This window comes from Myxocyprinus asiaticus, chromosome 4 (assembly GCF_019703515.2).
Source record: "Myxocyprinus asiaticus isolate MX2 ecotype Aquarium Trade chromosome 4, UBuf_Myxa_2, whole genome shotgun sequence".
Lineage (NCBI taxonomy): Eukaryota > Metazoa > Chordata > Actinopteri > Cypriniformes > Catostomidae > Myxocyprinus > Myxocyprinus asiaticus.
In genome coordinates, this window is record NC_059347.1 from 61,400,001 (window position 1) to 61,416,268 (window position 16,268).

The 16,268-nt window shown below is 36.7% G+C and overlaps 1 protein-coding gene across 1 annotated transcript in view; it reads right to left on the minus strand.

Moving 5' to 3' along the window:
* LOC127433207 (colorectal mutant cancer protein-like) overlaps nt 1–16,268 on the minus strand; it is a 104,612-nt gene that overhangs the window by 34,853 nt on the left and 53,491 nt on the right. Inside the window, exons 7-10 of the mRNA XM_051684936.1 lie at nt 6,600–6,746; nt 5,183–5,272; nt 2,812–2,960; nt 2,462–2,602 (exon numbers count right to left, since the gene is read on the minus strand). Of these exons, the coding sequence (XP_051540896.1) occupies nt 2,462–2,602; nt 2,812–2,960; nt 5,183–5,272; nt 6,600–6,746 (527 nt within the window). The remainder of the gene's footprint in view (nt 1–2,461; nt 2,603–2,811; nt 2,961–5,182; nt 5,273–6,599; nt 6,747–16,268) is intronic.

Sequence of the window (16,268 nt, forward strand, 5' to 3'; positions counted from 1 at the left end):
ATATTTGGGGCACTGATATATTAACAATAGCCGACATTTAAATTAGAAGCCTGATTTGTGTGCTTTGTAATTTCCTGTCAGTTGGCCTTCTGTTTAATGTAGTCTGGCGTAATAGCTTTGGGAGACCACAAGGGGGACTGAATAGACAACAACTATGGTGCAACGATTAGTCCTATTTAAATCTGAAAAATGCTGATATTGATCAATAACCATCTAGAAAATTGTCTTATTATTGATTCACGCAAATTCTGATAGAAACAACTGATTATCTTTACATTAATACATCATCAAGACGGACATTTTCACCGAATTTTGAAGCGTATTTTACTGCTTAGCAACTACGCGAGCGCTCTCAGAGCACACACACACATAAACCGCCTGTCAGTCGGTCAAACAGCGCACGGGAAGCGAAATGAGAAAATAAACAGTGGTCTTTAAGATTCTTGTTTACTCTGTTTTTCATTTAGTTATAGAAAAGGCTATTTTAAGAATCGATATCGGGATTGTTCAAACGAGGATTGCCGTTTATCGAAAAACGTATATTTTTACCAAGCCCTAATGCGAATGCAAAAAAATGTTTTTGTCAGATTTATCTGAAAACAAGACTTAATATCTTATGACATTTGGCTTTCAATTAAATATATCTTGTTTTCAGAATATTTAGATATTTATGCTGGAATACAAGATACATTTTCCTAATTAAGAAAATGATTTTTGCAGTATGCATGAACTACCAAACTGCCCTGTTTATGGTGTTGATTGTGTGTGTGTTCTGAGAGCTGTGTGTGTGATTAATTGTGGTGTTTAATGCGTTTGGCACTGTCTCTGTGTTTATGAGGGTTTGCTGGACCTCGTCCTGCTCGTGTAACGACAGTCAATCTCCATCTCGACCCCCTCATCACGCTGACATCACACTCACTGGGGATGAAATTCAATCAAACCCATGACCTTCTGCCTCAATGAGAGACGCAAACCAGACACAGATGATCTGAGAAACATCCAATCAGCTTCGTAAAATATAAGAACGCAAACTAAATAATTAAATGCCGACAGAAAATATCCATATTGCAAGGCAGCTAAATAGTGTTAAAGTCAACATGAAACAACATTCGTTACTCATTTTACTTCCGTAATGAGATGTATTTCCAAGTGAAACAGGATATTCAGAAATGTATCGTTGCTCCACAATAGTAGCATTTCATCTGGAAAGAGCGCCACCTACATGTCAGTGGTGATACTATTCTTTTACCGCAGATTTACAGTAAACCCGTTACTTTAAGTAAAACGAGCTGATAATTAAACATTTAAAAATACAAAAATGTCCACCCGGCAGACCAGAGCAAAAAATCCCACAGACTTCCATTGAAAAGGTCCACCTAGCAACCGCTTAGTGATGCCCTAGCAACCAACAAGACCCTAGCAACACCCTAGCAACCACCCAAAACACCCTGCCATTGCATAAATACAGAATAAACAAGTATCAATAAAATCTACCGTAATCAAATTTCTTTAACTTGTCCATCCATTGATTGTTGTGGAGAATCCAAAGATATTCTGAACTCTTAAATGGGTCAAAAATGACCAAATATTACGGGAGGATAAAGGGCCATTAACATGCATACTATGCCTGTGATTGAGCGGCACTGAAGTGAGAGTGAACACCGATGCTTTCAAAAAACACTCTTCGCTCCAAGCAAAATCACGCAACTCCATGACATACCGCTCATAAACTCGCTTTAAACCTGCATGACTCCCTTTAATAGCATTTGAGGGTTTTAAACTCTTCACCATGAATGCAAATGAGCCCTGCACATGTGTGTGCATGTTAAAGGCAGAGACAGACAGATTTCTGCAGTGATACGGCTGCATATCATTCGAGAGGTCTGTGGTTCGCCACTGCCGTCGTCTTTTATTAAATGGACGGACAGATCTTTTAAAACAACAGTGTTTTTTGTCCTGTTAAATGGCATCTTTGCTATAGCATATTTAACGCAGCCTGTATGTAAATGTGATGTTGTTAAGAAACTGACTGTAATTATAATTAGGCTGTGTTCACTAAGGTTACGACTTCTTTAAAAGCCACATCTGTCAGTGCTCATTTGCATGACATTTGCATAAACACAACTTGGCTCATCAGAGAGCTTTCACATAAGGAGCGTGTGAATGGGTTTTCTTAGCTACACAACGCAACGGTGTCTGACCACTTTTTCAGTCGTTTTGGTTCCGGAAGTATTTGCCCATTAATTTTTTCCATAGGGATTTGATCAAATTCATTCATTCTTTAACTTGTAAATCGATTCATAAATAAAGCAAACACTGTATTTTTTTTTTTTCTCCTTAAAATGCACTAAAGTTTATTTTAGGAGTAGTGTTTGGATTAGTATGTAGTAATTATAATTAGCTTTGTATAAAAACAATAGAAGACTATATGTATCTATTTTGATAGCTAAGGTGTGTGTACCTGTACTGCAGGGCCAGTCTGAGCGCTGTGGCGTTGGACTCGTATTTTCCTACTAACATACTCATTCTCTCTGCGTTACTCTTACACTCCTCCAGTGTGATCGTCAACAAATCATTCTGAGACTTCAGGTGCTCGATACGACTGCAGACAGAAAGAGAGAGAGACACAGAGACACCATATTTAATTTGACTTAAATGAAAAATTGGGAAAAGCCCAAATGTATACATGCACAAGACTGAAAGAAATATCTACAGAAAGAAGTATGCTTTAAGACACTGATAAATAATCCGTTGACAAGCGCTCACAGGAGACACATGTTAACAGTGGATGTAAACAACAAGCTTTCAAACCTGTTGAGTCGCTCAGTCTCCACCTCAAACTCTCTGATCTTGCTCTCAGAGATCGCCGAGCCGTGTGAGTACAGCGTCTGAAAGATCTCCTGAATATTGGAGCAGTCCTGCAGAGAATGAGCCAAATGTTCCGCCACATTACTGGATACCTGCAGATACAAGCAGAAATCACACTAGTATCACAAATAAATGCCATTACACAACACTGATCATTGTTGGACTGATAATTACACTCCTTAACCTTCCTATTCTGTTCGGTCATTTTTGACCGAAATATTTCTTTCCAAACGGTTTCGTTTATCTGAGCAGACAGAAGACTTAGTGACTTTTCCTCCACTTGCCATCTGAACACACAAAACAAAATTGGACTTAATTTGCGAAGTCTAAGTGTTCATAAAAAAAAAACACGACACCTTTGCTGTTCGCAGTCAAAATTGAGCGACCATAGGAAATGAATGGGAAAGACTAAAAAACAAAGAATTTTATTTGTCAAATAAAATATATAAATCAGCCACAAAGCACACACAATGAACTGGTGACACTATAACACGGAGCTTTTTCCCCCAAAATAAATCTATGAATCAGCAACAATGCAGAAATGTAAGACCAGCGCACACACACACACACACACAAACACAGAAATAAATGGGTGAGACTAACACAGCCAGAAGGCAGAACACAACACACTCACTCACTCGCACATGCCCACTAACTCATGCACGCACACAGAATACAAATAACAAAGTCTGAGTCTTCAGACTACATTTTACATTTTCACAGTCCAATGCTGTTCATTTCTATTACCATTCATTTTCTTCACATTATTTTTAATTTACTTTTGAGTTATAAAATTGTGATGTTTGAAATCAGTGATTGGTAACAAAATGATTACTCTTAGAGTCATTATTGCAAAAACTGACACTTCAAAACTGTAAAAAACAAACAAAAACAAATGCTAAACTTTGACAAACATTAGTTTGATAATGTTTAAATATATATCTAAATGCTTAACTTGTAACAAATTTTAGAATTACTGCACAGTAGGTGTTTGCATAGAACACTGCCGCCATCTACTGGCTATTATTGTCATAACATGATTTTCAAGTCATTTTTTTTTTTTTTTCAGTAGATGGCAGCAGTCTGCCCCCAATACATGACACATTCTCATAATTTCTTCATGCTTCAACTAGGTTTTTACTGTAGTACAGGTTACATAAATGTGCTAATTTAAATATGCAAATGGTGAAATGGAGAATTTTTTATGTAAATAAGAAAAAAAATGTATAAAATTCCAAAAGAAGTGCATCATTTTCTTTTTATTTTTACTTCAGGGAAGAAGAAATGTTAGCATTTCTTAAAGAGAAAAAAAAAAGTTGCACCGGTACTGTGTCCGGTCAAAAATGACCGCAAACAGCAAAGCAAAGTCTGTTAGCTCTGAGGTCATCTACATGTTAATGTACTCATAAAAGTTTTAGCAGATATTGACATTTGAACAAACAATACAGTTTTTCAATTTTTAATTTTGCTTTTAATTCTATTTTATTAGGATCCAGCACCCCTGTGACCCTACATAGGAAAAGAGGGTACGGAAAATAGATGGATGGATTTTATTCTATTTTATTTTCGGTTTAGTTCAGTTTTCGTAATTTGTTTTTTTGACTTTTATTTTTACATTTATTCACTGAGCTGATGCTTTTATCCAAAGCGACTAACAAACGAGGAGCACACTTTAAAAAAAAATGTCCATATACTTAGTAGTGCTGTCAGACGATTAAAATAATCACGATTAATCGTATGATTTTCCACAGTTAATCGCCACTAATAGCACAAAAAACAGCCATAAGGAGATAAAGAGCTCTGTAAGAATAAGAGACCTGTCTCTCTCGTTCTCTCATGGGTCAGACGCAGTGTGGGATTATTTGGGATAGCATACTATCATACGACACACTACCTCTGCAATATATAGTGTAATACCGGTAAAATCTTTGCACACAGCTACACATTCTTTAAAATGACTATTTCCCACATTTTCAAATAATAGTACACGTAAATAATAAAAGTGAACATAATAAAAACTATACAATTACAAACTGAGGTATGGGAATTATGTATTGACCAGCAAATGTTAAACAAGTCTGAACTATTAACTTGCATAATGTTACTGAAACAAAAACAGTATGTAGTCTGGTCACACATATATTGCACATACTGGCAAAAGTGGATGCCCATGCGGGTATTTCATGCATATAGAAATGTGCTTACTGTGCTCAGTATACTTAGTGTTTACTGCAGTAATACAGTAGTATGAGTAGTATGAGTAGTATGCTATTCTGAACTTAACCTATATACAGTATATTTCTCTCTGTCTCACCCCGATGCTGCTGATTTCAGAGCCCAGGATGGATCTCTCCGTTGATAACGATTCTGATCGTGTCTTTGACAGCTTCACTCGCTCGGCCACCTGTAACAAACAGACAAACAAACAGATAAACTATTAAAATATATGATGAGCATTATAAGTGTAGTGTAGTGGTTAAACATAGAGGCTAAATGACTACTTATTTACTGCATTTTTAGATGTAATCTGTTTTAAAAGGCTTTTCACACCCCACTTAACCCTGGGTTAATGATGTCTTTTTTAACCCAATGTTGGGCTTTGTTTCCCACTTGTAATCTAAAAGGTGGTTAGCAGCGCTTTTAACCCTGACTTATGAAGCTCTGATCCGGTCAAAACATACTGTATAAAACTTTGCTGTTCTAGAATGTTACAGCAAATTGTTTGGTAACAGACAGCCAATTATAAACTGCTTCAATGCTTGATTCATAAATATTCATGTGATTTTTGTACGTCTCCCAACAATACAAAAAACGTGTAAATATGCAAATAGGAGTCTTAACCCTGGATTTGCATCTGTACACAACAAAAATGATACATTTGTTTTGCATTTGCACATCAGTGGCATTTTATTAAATATTAAAGAGTCTTTAATCATGTTGCTGTTGATACTGTTTTATAAAAGCAAACAGCCACTTAAAGTTGTGTTACAAATAAAATAAAAATTAAACTAAATTAAATTAAAATGTAATTCAATTAAACTAAACTAAATTAAATGTAATTCAATTAAAATGTTATTAAATTAAATTAAAATGTTATTAAATTAAATTAAACTAAACTAAATAAAATGTAATTAAATTAAAATGTTATTAAATTAAACTAAATTAAATTAAAATGTAATTCAATTAAACTAAACTAAATTAAATGTAATTCAATTAAAATTGTATTAAATTAAACTAAACTAAATTAAATGTAATTCAATTAAACTGTAATTAAATTAAACTAAATTAAATTAAAATGTAATTAAATTAAAATGTTATTAAATTAAACTAAATTAAATTAAAATGTAATTCAATTAAACTAAACAATGTAATTAAATTAAAATGTAATTAAATTAAACTAAACTAAACTAAATGTAATTAAAATGTAATTAAATTAAACTAAATTAAATTAAAATGTTATTCAATTAAACTAAACTAAACTAAATAAAATGTAATTAAATTAAAATGAATTAAATTAAATAAAAATGTAATTCAATTAAACTAAACTAAACTAAATGTAATTAAATTAAAATGTAATTAAATTAAACTAAATTAAATTCAAATGTAATTCAATTAAACTACACTAAACTAAATTAAATGTAATTAAATTAAAATGTTATTAAATTAAACTAAATTAAATTAAATTAAATAAGGAGGGCATATTAAAGATGACAAACAAGATGGTTTGTTACCTTGGCGACAGGGATGTCGTTGCTGCTGCTGCTGGTACTGAGTTCTCCTGTGCTGGGGTTGATGGGTCGACCCGCTGGAGTCAGACGGCCAGGACTGGATGGACCACCGGGCTGAATACTCTGAAGACGCGTCTGCAGCTCACGCACCTGCAGAGGATAAAAAGATGTCATATTCTACACTATGAAGCATTTTATTTTTCCCTTGAGACTGTAATATTGGTCAAGGTTTTTGAACCAAAAACATAATGTAGTTTATCATGACCATTTTCCACCCTCTCTCTCACCCTTAGAAATAAACCAACCGTTTTTGCTACTGTACCTTTAAGACTTCTATGTATTCACAGCCTGATTGGCTAACATTTTCACAAGTGAAATGAGCAACAACGCCCCACCGAGTTGTCCAATATTACTGAACTGTCAAGTCATATTTATTTGTACAGCGCTTTTCACAACACACATCGTTTCACGCATTAACAGAAAATGAAACTGTAATATCTTTAAAGTCTTAGAGTCATCATTGTGTAGTTTGCTTAAATATGATTGTAAATTGTGTATAAAAATAATTAAATAATAATTGTATTTAGACCCCCAGTGAGCAAGCTGAAGGTGACTGTGGCAAGGAACACAAAACTCCATATGATGTTGGTTAATGGAGAAAAATAACCTTGAGAGAAACCAGACTCACTGTGGGGGTCAGTTCCCCTCTGACTAAACAACATGAATATAATGACAATATTAGTTATTTATGTGCAGTGCAGGTCATGGATTAATTAGTAAACTAAGCAAGTGGTAAGGGCCCGTGTTTAAACTGTATGAACTGTAAGATTAATGACTAATGTCTGTGAAGTTCATCCTGGATTAACAGCAGAAGTTCACATAGATGCATTGTCCTTTGTTAGTTGGCTGATGAAGGCTTTTGTTGGCAATTAATTGATAGTCTGTGTATTCCATTATAAGAGAGTCGTCCATCATTAGACAAAGGTGATGCAGGCAGAGATCAGTGAGGTGCATCACAGTTCAACCAGCAGGTCATTTCAGTGAGGTTCAGTGGGGTCCATCCTAAAACCAAGGTTCAGGCAGTGGCATATGAAGTATCTGATGTCTTATGGTTGGAGTTGGCATCAGTTCATCCTCTGAAGTCCACCGTAAAAGACTGAAGTGATGTTTGGCTGGCACCAGTTGCATTTAGTCGTCATCACTCAGAGACACATAGCAGTGGAGTCCAACACCAAGCAGGAACGGAGCTGGATCTGGCCAGTTCTGATAACCTCAGGATATGAATCCCGAGGTTGAGAAAGGGAAACAAATAGAATAATATTAGCATAGATGCCATTCAATTTGTTGCAGAGTTATAGACCATGAGTTGATTGATAAATTAGGTGTATGTCTGGCTAAATAGATGAGTCTTTAGTCTAGACTTAAACTGAGTGAGTGTGTTTGGGAACAGTGTTAGGGAGACTCTTCCATAGTTTAGGAGCCAAATATGAAAAGGATCTACCTCCTTTTGTGGATTTTGATATTCTAGGAACTATTATCAGGCCAGAGTTTTGTGATTGTAATGAACGTGATGGAATATAGCATGGTAGAAGGTCACTTAAGTACTGTGGAGCTAGACCATTCAAAGCTTTGTATGTAGTTAACAGAATTTTAAAATTAATATGAAATTTAACAGGTAGCCAATGTAACGACGATAAAATGGGGCTAATATGATCATATTTCTTTGTTCTAGTCAGCACTCTGGCTGCTGCATTTTGAACCAATTGAAGTTTATTTATTGATCTTGCTGGACATCCTCCCAGTAATGCATTACAATAATCTAGTCTTGAGGTCATGAACGCATGAATTAGTTTTTCGGCATCAGCAACAGAGAGAATGTGTCGTAATTTAGCAATATTTCTTAGGTGGAAGAATGCTGTTCTACAAACATTGGAAATTTGATTTTCAAAGGACAGATTGGTATCAGATATAACACCCAATTTCTTCGCTGTAGAAGACGACGTAACAGTACATCCATCGAGAGTCAAATTATATTTTAGTGGCTTCTTTTTTTTAGAGGTTTTTGGTCCAATAATTAGTACCTCTGTTTTGTCAGAATTGAGTAGAAGGAGATTTCTGTCCATTCAATCTTTGATTTCATTGATACACTGCTAATTTGGAGAATTTGAAATTTCGTAGCAGTGGAAATTTATTCCTCGATTCCTGATAATATCTCCCAGGAGAAGCATATATAAGGAGAAAAACAGAGGCCCTAAAACTGATCCCTGTGGCACTCCATACTTAACTTTTATTTGATTTGACAATTCCTCGTTTACATAGACAAAGTGTGCTAATGCAAGTCCACTAATGCCAACATAATTCTCCAGCCTATTCAAGAGAATGTCATAATCTATGGTGTTGAAGGCAGCACTAAGATCTAAAAGCACTAGAAGAGAAATGCAGCTGCGATCAGATGATAAGAGCAAGTCACTTGTAACTCTGATAAGTGAAGTCTCTGTACTGTGATGAGGCCTAAATCCTGACTGAAATTCTTCATATATTCCATTTCTGTGTAGAAATGAACCTAGTTGGGAGGACTCTACCTTTTCTAGTATTTTCGACATAAACGGGAGATTTGAAATTGGTCTATAATTAGCCAGTTCTCCAGGATAAAGCTGTGGTGTCTTAATAAGCTGTTTGATAACTGCCATTTTAAAGTTTCTAGGGACATGTCCTAAGGATAGCAAAGAGTTAATAATATTAAGAAGAGGTTCTGAGATTACAGGGAATACCTCTTTTAAGAGCTTATTGGTATTGGATCTAACATACATGTTGTGGCTTTTGATGTTTCGATAAGTTTTGTTAGCTCTTCATGAACTATGACAGCGAGGGATTAAAGTTGCTCGTGAGGAAAATTATGAGACACTGTTTTCTGAGGTACTGTGACAGATGATTGCATAATTCCAATTTTATTTCTGATTTCAATTTTTATTAAAATATATCAGTAAAGAAATGCATGAAGTCATTACTATTGTGCTGTGACGGAATATCTGGTTCAGTCGATGATTTATTCCTAACCAATTTAGACAGTACTGAATAAACACCTCGGATTGTTGTGGTTATTTTCTATGAGTTTTCTATAATATGCTGACCTTGCAGTTTTTAGTGCCTGTCTGTAGCTACAAACACTATCCTTCCATGCACCGCGAAATACCTCTAATTTTGTATTCTTCCACTTACACTCCATTTTCCGAGCTGCTTTCTTGAGAGCATGAGTGTGATCATTGTACCATGGTGTGGGGCTTTTTTCTTTAATTTTCTTTAATCAAACGGAGGCAACACTATCAAGAGTGCTAGAGATGACTGTATTTATATTTTCTGTTATTTCATCAAGTTCTTCTAGACTTTTTGGCTTACTGAGTATATGAGATAATTCTGGAAGATTATTAGTGAAGCTAACTTTAGTGGTCGAAGAATAGTTCTACCTGAACGATAGCGTGTTGTAGATTGAGTAACATTAGCTGACTGCAGTATACAAGAGACGAGGTAATGATCTGAGATGTCATCGCTCTGCGGCAGAATGTCTATAGTATCAACATTAACACCATATTACAGAATTAAATCTATCATATGATTATGGCGATGAGTTGATCCTGTCACATTTTGTCTGGCTCCAAGAGAGTTGAGAATATCAATAAATGCTAATCCCAATGTGTCATTTTCATTATCTATGTGAATGCTGAAGTCACCAACAATTAAAGCTTTATCTACAGTAACTAACAGATCTGATAGAAAATGTGCAAATTCACCAAGGAAATCAGAATACGGCCCAGGTGATCTATATACTGTAGCAAGAGCAAAAGATGACAGAGATTTTTTTATTTATATCTGTCGGTGTCATATTAAGCATTATTAGTTCAAAAGACTTAAACTTATATCCTGTCCACTGAGTAACACCAAAAACTTACAATGTAAATTGTAGCAACACTTCCTCCTCGACACTTCAGACGAGGCTCATGTTTATAACAATAACCTGGGGGAGTAGATTCATTTAAACTAACATATTCATCTGTTTTAAGCCAGGTTTCAGTCAAGCAGAGCGCATCCAAACTATGATCTGTAATAATTTCAAATAATTTCAATTAATGCTTTGGCTGAAAGATGTCTAATGCTTACTAGCTCTACCTTTATATGATGTTTATTTTATATTTTTTTCCAAGTTTGACCATATTCCATTTTTTCTAAATTATTAAGTGATAATTGAGGGGTTTGTGTTTGGTAGTTCAGGGAACAAACACAGTCTCTATATGATATCTAGGTGATACAGTCTCTATCTGTTGTAGTTTATGTGACCTGTGTGACGTCTCATGGCAGTTTGTCTGCTTCCTGACCTGGTCCCCAGTTAGTCAAATACTATCACTATTAAGACTATGAGCCAAATTACTAGAGAGGAGTGCGGCACCTTCCATGGAGGGATGGAGTCCGTCTCTCTTTAGCAGGTCAGGTCTACACTAAAAACTCTTCCAATTGACTATAAATCCTATGCTATTCTCCGGACACCACTCAGACATCCAGCCATTCAGTGACACTAATCTACTATAAACCTTGTCACAATGGAGCATATTACAGTGTCTGACATCGTTTCACACACTTATTTAACATTATCTGTAGTGATCTTCATCTGGCGAAGCCAGACATCGTTAGTGCTGACATGAATAACAATTTTAGAAATCTACTATTAGCATTAGCCAGCACTTATAAATTTGATCTGATGTCAGATGCTCGAGACCCCGAAATGCATTTAACAATAGTGGCTGGATTTTCTATTTCCACGTTCCTTACAATAGAATCACCTATGACCAAGGCTCTTTCAACATGATTCTCAGTGGGTGCATCACTTAGTGGGGAGAAACGATTGGAAATCCTAACAGGAACGGGAGAGTGGTGTTGCTGAGACATCACCCAAATGCCCTGCTGCAGGGGCTCTACAGCCGGAACCAAAATGTGCGTGTTGATCGCTGTTCTACCCGCTTCCAATAACCGTATCTACTGGCTTCTCTTTCTCACTGACCTCCACTAGCGTTTGGATGCGTGTCTCTAACTCATTAATCTTCTCCGTCAGCCTGACTATTTCCTTTCATTTATCACATGTGAATCCCTCTCTGCTGATGGAAGAAGCTATAGTAAACATATGGCATGCAATGCAGGAAGTGATAATATGAGCGGATGCCATTACTTACCACAATTGTTTGTTTGTTGTTGTTGTGGTGGTGGTTCTTGAGCGGCGAGGGTTTGAGATCGATGTGAATCCCTCATGCAATTGTTTGCTGTTGTTGTGGTGGTTCCTGATCAGCAGAGGTTTGAGATTGATGCAATAATCCGTGTAAAACACAGAGAAAACAAATGCACGCTGTCGAAATGCGAGATGTAGACAAGCAGGAAAAAAGCACAGTTTGTGCAATTTAGTTTAAATAAATGTTCTGGGTGAACTGGAGGGGATGTTTTGAGTTCTGAAAGTTACACTATGACAGCACATCGATACAAGCCCTTTCAGACTATTTAAAGATCTAAAACTAGACAATGTTTCTGTAAATGAATGTCAGGCATCTGTAATGTTGTGGTCTGATTTAAATCTGTATTAGAAGTGATGAGAAGCCCTCAGCATCAGATCTATCATTAAATACACGAACAAACACCACAAACACACCACAGCTAGACCACACCTCGTATACAAATACACACACTGCTGCGCTAGGTCAAGAGTTTGTATGGGGTCATATTAACTGGCAAAATGTTTTCACTGCAAACGAATTTCATATTTCTTAATTAGAATTTTGTCTTGTTTTCGAGTAAAATTTCTAAACATTCTTAAAACAAGAACAATGCAAAATGGCATGAGATATTGTGTCTTGTTTTTAGAGAAATCAAACTAAACGTAGTGAGTTTTATGCTTAAAACAAGAAAAACACTATAATAGGGTATGAAAAATAAACATACTGTATTTCAAAGGGAAAACTAGTTTATTTTTTTACCCCATTGGCAGATTTTTTCCCCCTTGCTTTATGCATAAAGTTTAATACATCTTATCAGATTTCTCTAAAAACAAGACTTAATGGGCCCTATTTTAAGAGCGCTAAGCGCAGTGCTATGCGATAAATCATGCAAGTCAGTTGGTATTTTTGTGCAATTTCATGGAAAATGTGATTCTCGTCAGGATTTGGATGCACACTCTGTCACATTACAGAGAATGTAAGTATTATTAATCATATTGATCAAGTGACATAAATCATGGCTCATATTAACAGATACTGTATCGCCTTACAGGTTAGGCTGTGGATCGAGTGCAGTGGCGTGTGGTGGACTTTTGAAATGAGGAGGCAGAGTGCCATCTCAGTCCAAAGTAAATTCCTATTTCAATTTCATTTATATAGCTTTCAGGATAAACCCATATAAATGATCTGATTTAACACAACATATGATAAAAAAACTTAGGCCTACATAAAAATATATGACATAAAATGTCACATTCTTGCACATAACTGCAACAACATAAATGTCAAAATACAAAAAATGGCTGTTCTCCCATTTGTAACACATATTTTCCTTAAATCATAGTTTATTAATTCAATAACTGTACACAACCCTACATTGCACATACATTACCACTTGCACATGTACATACGCCAGTCTATGTTATATGTCCTATTATTTGTATGTCTATTTATACTCTTACCTTGTTTTATATTCTGTGTGTCACTGTAATGTTCTGTGTGCACTTGTCTCTCCTATCACCAAAAACAATTCCTTACGTACTTGAGAACACTTGGCAATAAAGCTCATTCTGATTCTGATTATTATCATCTCATTTGAATAGGAAATGTACATACAGCATATGCCAAAACAAAATGAACTATTATTTTTACATTGCTTCAAAAACAATACAGTTTCTCCGCTGACATCAGTTCATCTCATTCATAGCAATCCGTGGAGACTCTGTGGATCTGTGGAGACTCTGTGGAGACTTTTCGCTGTATTCAGCGGTTACCCCCCCTCACATTCACGCCACGCTTTAGGAGCTCAATGAGATCACAATGATGTATGAGCTCACATTTCGTAATATTTTATTTATGTATAGTCATTTATTTTTCTCACCCGAATTTTTGAGGAGGCATTGCCTCCATTGCCTACTCGGAGAAATCGCTATTGATTGAGTGATTTATTTATATATTTATTTATTTATTTTGCATGCACTTCACTTCTACTCGTCGATTTTGCTTTTAGAAAATGCATTAATTTATTGAAACATGAAAAACTTTCTAAAGGGGTTTTCTAAAGAATTTAACCACTCCCCAAAACCCCAAATTTTACCCTCTCCAACTTCTTCCACCGGCCCCTTTTGCCCTTTTGACTTAAAAGTAACTCTACAACGGGGGGTCTGGGTAACTCAGCAAGTAAAGACGCTGACTACCACACCTGGAGTCACGAGTTCGAATCAGGGTGTGCTGAGTGACTCCAGCCAGGTCTCCTAAGCAACCAAATTGGCCCGGTTGCTAGGGAGGGTAGAGTCACATGGGGTAACCTCCTCGTGGTCACTATAATGTGGTTCTCACTCTCGGTGGGGCGCATGGTGAGTTGTGCGTGGATGCCTCGGAAAATAGCGTGAAGCCTCCACACGCGCTATGTCTCCGCAGTAACGCGCTCAACAAGCCACGTGATAAAATGCACGGACTGACGGTCTCAGACGCGGAGGCAACTGAGATTCATCCTCCGCCACCCAGATTGAGGTGAGTCACTACGCCACCATGAGGACTTAGAGCACATTGGGAATTGGGCATTCCAAATTGGGGAGAAAAAATAAAATAACAAAAATAAAAATAACTCTACAACAGCTGAAAAAAATAGTAATACAAATTAGATCATAAATACAATTGTAAATATATATATAATAATCTTTGAAAAATAACCCATGACCTATAGATACAAATCTTATTTATATTTGTTTAATAAAATGGCTACAACACAAATAATGTGAAGAAAATTATTTCAATCTGCTGGAAACGTTTTCTTCATGTTCACTGTTTTCAGATCTCACTTTAATTTTTTATTCTTATGGAAAATCACTTAATTTTAGCTCCACAATCAACAACAGCAGTTTCTGAGACAGTGAATACAGATGAAATAAACACATCACTGTACAGACCTAGAATCTAAAATGATCATAAATGTGAGACAACAAAGAAATAACTTGGTCTGGTCAACAGGTCTGTGGATGATGCAGTCAACATGGGATTGCATCATATCCTGCAACATCTGGACAGACCAGGGACATATGCAAGGATACTTTTTGTGGACTTCAGTTCGGCTTTCAACACCATCATCCCAGCTATACTCCAGACTAAATTACACCAACTCTCTGTTCCCATGTCTATCTGTCAGTGGATTACCAGCTTTCTGACAGACAGGCAGCAGCTTGTGAGACAGGGGAAACTCACTTCCAGCACCTGTACAATCAGCACTGGTGCCCCCCAGGGATGTGTGCTCTCCCCATTACTCTTTTTCCCTCTACACCAACGACTGCATCGCCAAGGACCCCTCTGTCAAGCTCCTGAAGTTTGCAGATGACACCACTGTCATCGGCCTCATCCGAGATGACGATGAGTCTGCATACAGAAGGGAGGTTAAACAGCTGGCTGTCTGGTGCAGTCAAAACAACCTTGAGCTGAACACGCTCAAAACGGTGGAGATCATTGTGGACTTTAGGACGAACACCCCAACACTGACCCCCCCTCACCATTCTAAACAGCACTGTGGCAGCAGTGGAGTCATTCAGGTTCCTGGGCACTACCATCTCACAGGACCTTAAGTGGGAGACCCACATTGACTCCACTGTGAAAAAGGCCCAGCAGAGGTTGTACTTCCTTCGCCAGCTGAGGAAGTTCAACCTGCCACAGGCGCTGCTGATACAGTTCTACTCAGCAGTCACTAAGTCTGTCCTCTGCACTTCAATAACTGTCTGGATTGGTGCAGCTATGAAATCAGACATCAGAAGACTACAAAGGACAGTTTGGACTGCTGAGAGGATTATCGGTTGCCCCCTGCACCCCCTTGAAGAACTATACACTTCCAGAGTGAGGAAAAAGGCTGGAAAAATCACTCTGGACCCCACTCACCCTGCCCACTACCTTTTTGAACTGATGCCTTCTGGCCGACGCTTCAGAGCTCTGAGCACCAGAACCGTCAGGCACAGGAACAGTTTTTTCCCCTCAGGCTATCCATCTCATGAACAGTTAAAATGCCCCATTAAGCAATACACAGTTTAGTCTTTCTTATATTTATCCAACACATCCAACCTCTTCTGCCATTACATTCCCTTGCACCTTTATATAACAGATTTGTATTTGTACACACACACACATATATATTTTCTTATTGTGTATTTCTATATATACTTATGTTTTCTATTCGCTTATTTATTTTTATTCTATTTTTTTATTATTATCTCTGTCTTGTTGTATTGTTTGTGCACTAGAAGCTTCTGTCACCAAGACAAACTCTGGTTCATTTCTGACCCTGATTTTGTGTGTGTGAGAGAGAGAACTCAGCAAATGTGCTCTTATTATAAGACCCAGTATGTGTGTGTGTTTGTGTGTGAGAGATAGAAATATTGGCAGGGATTGTGAAGGTAAATAAAGG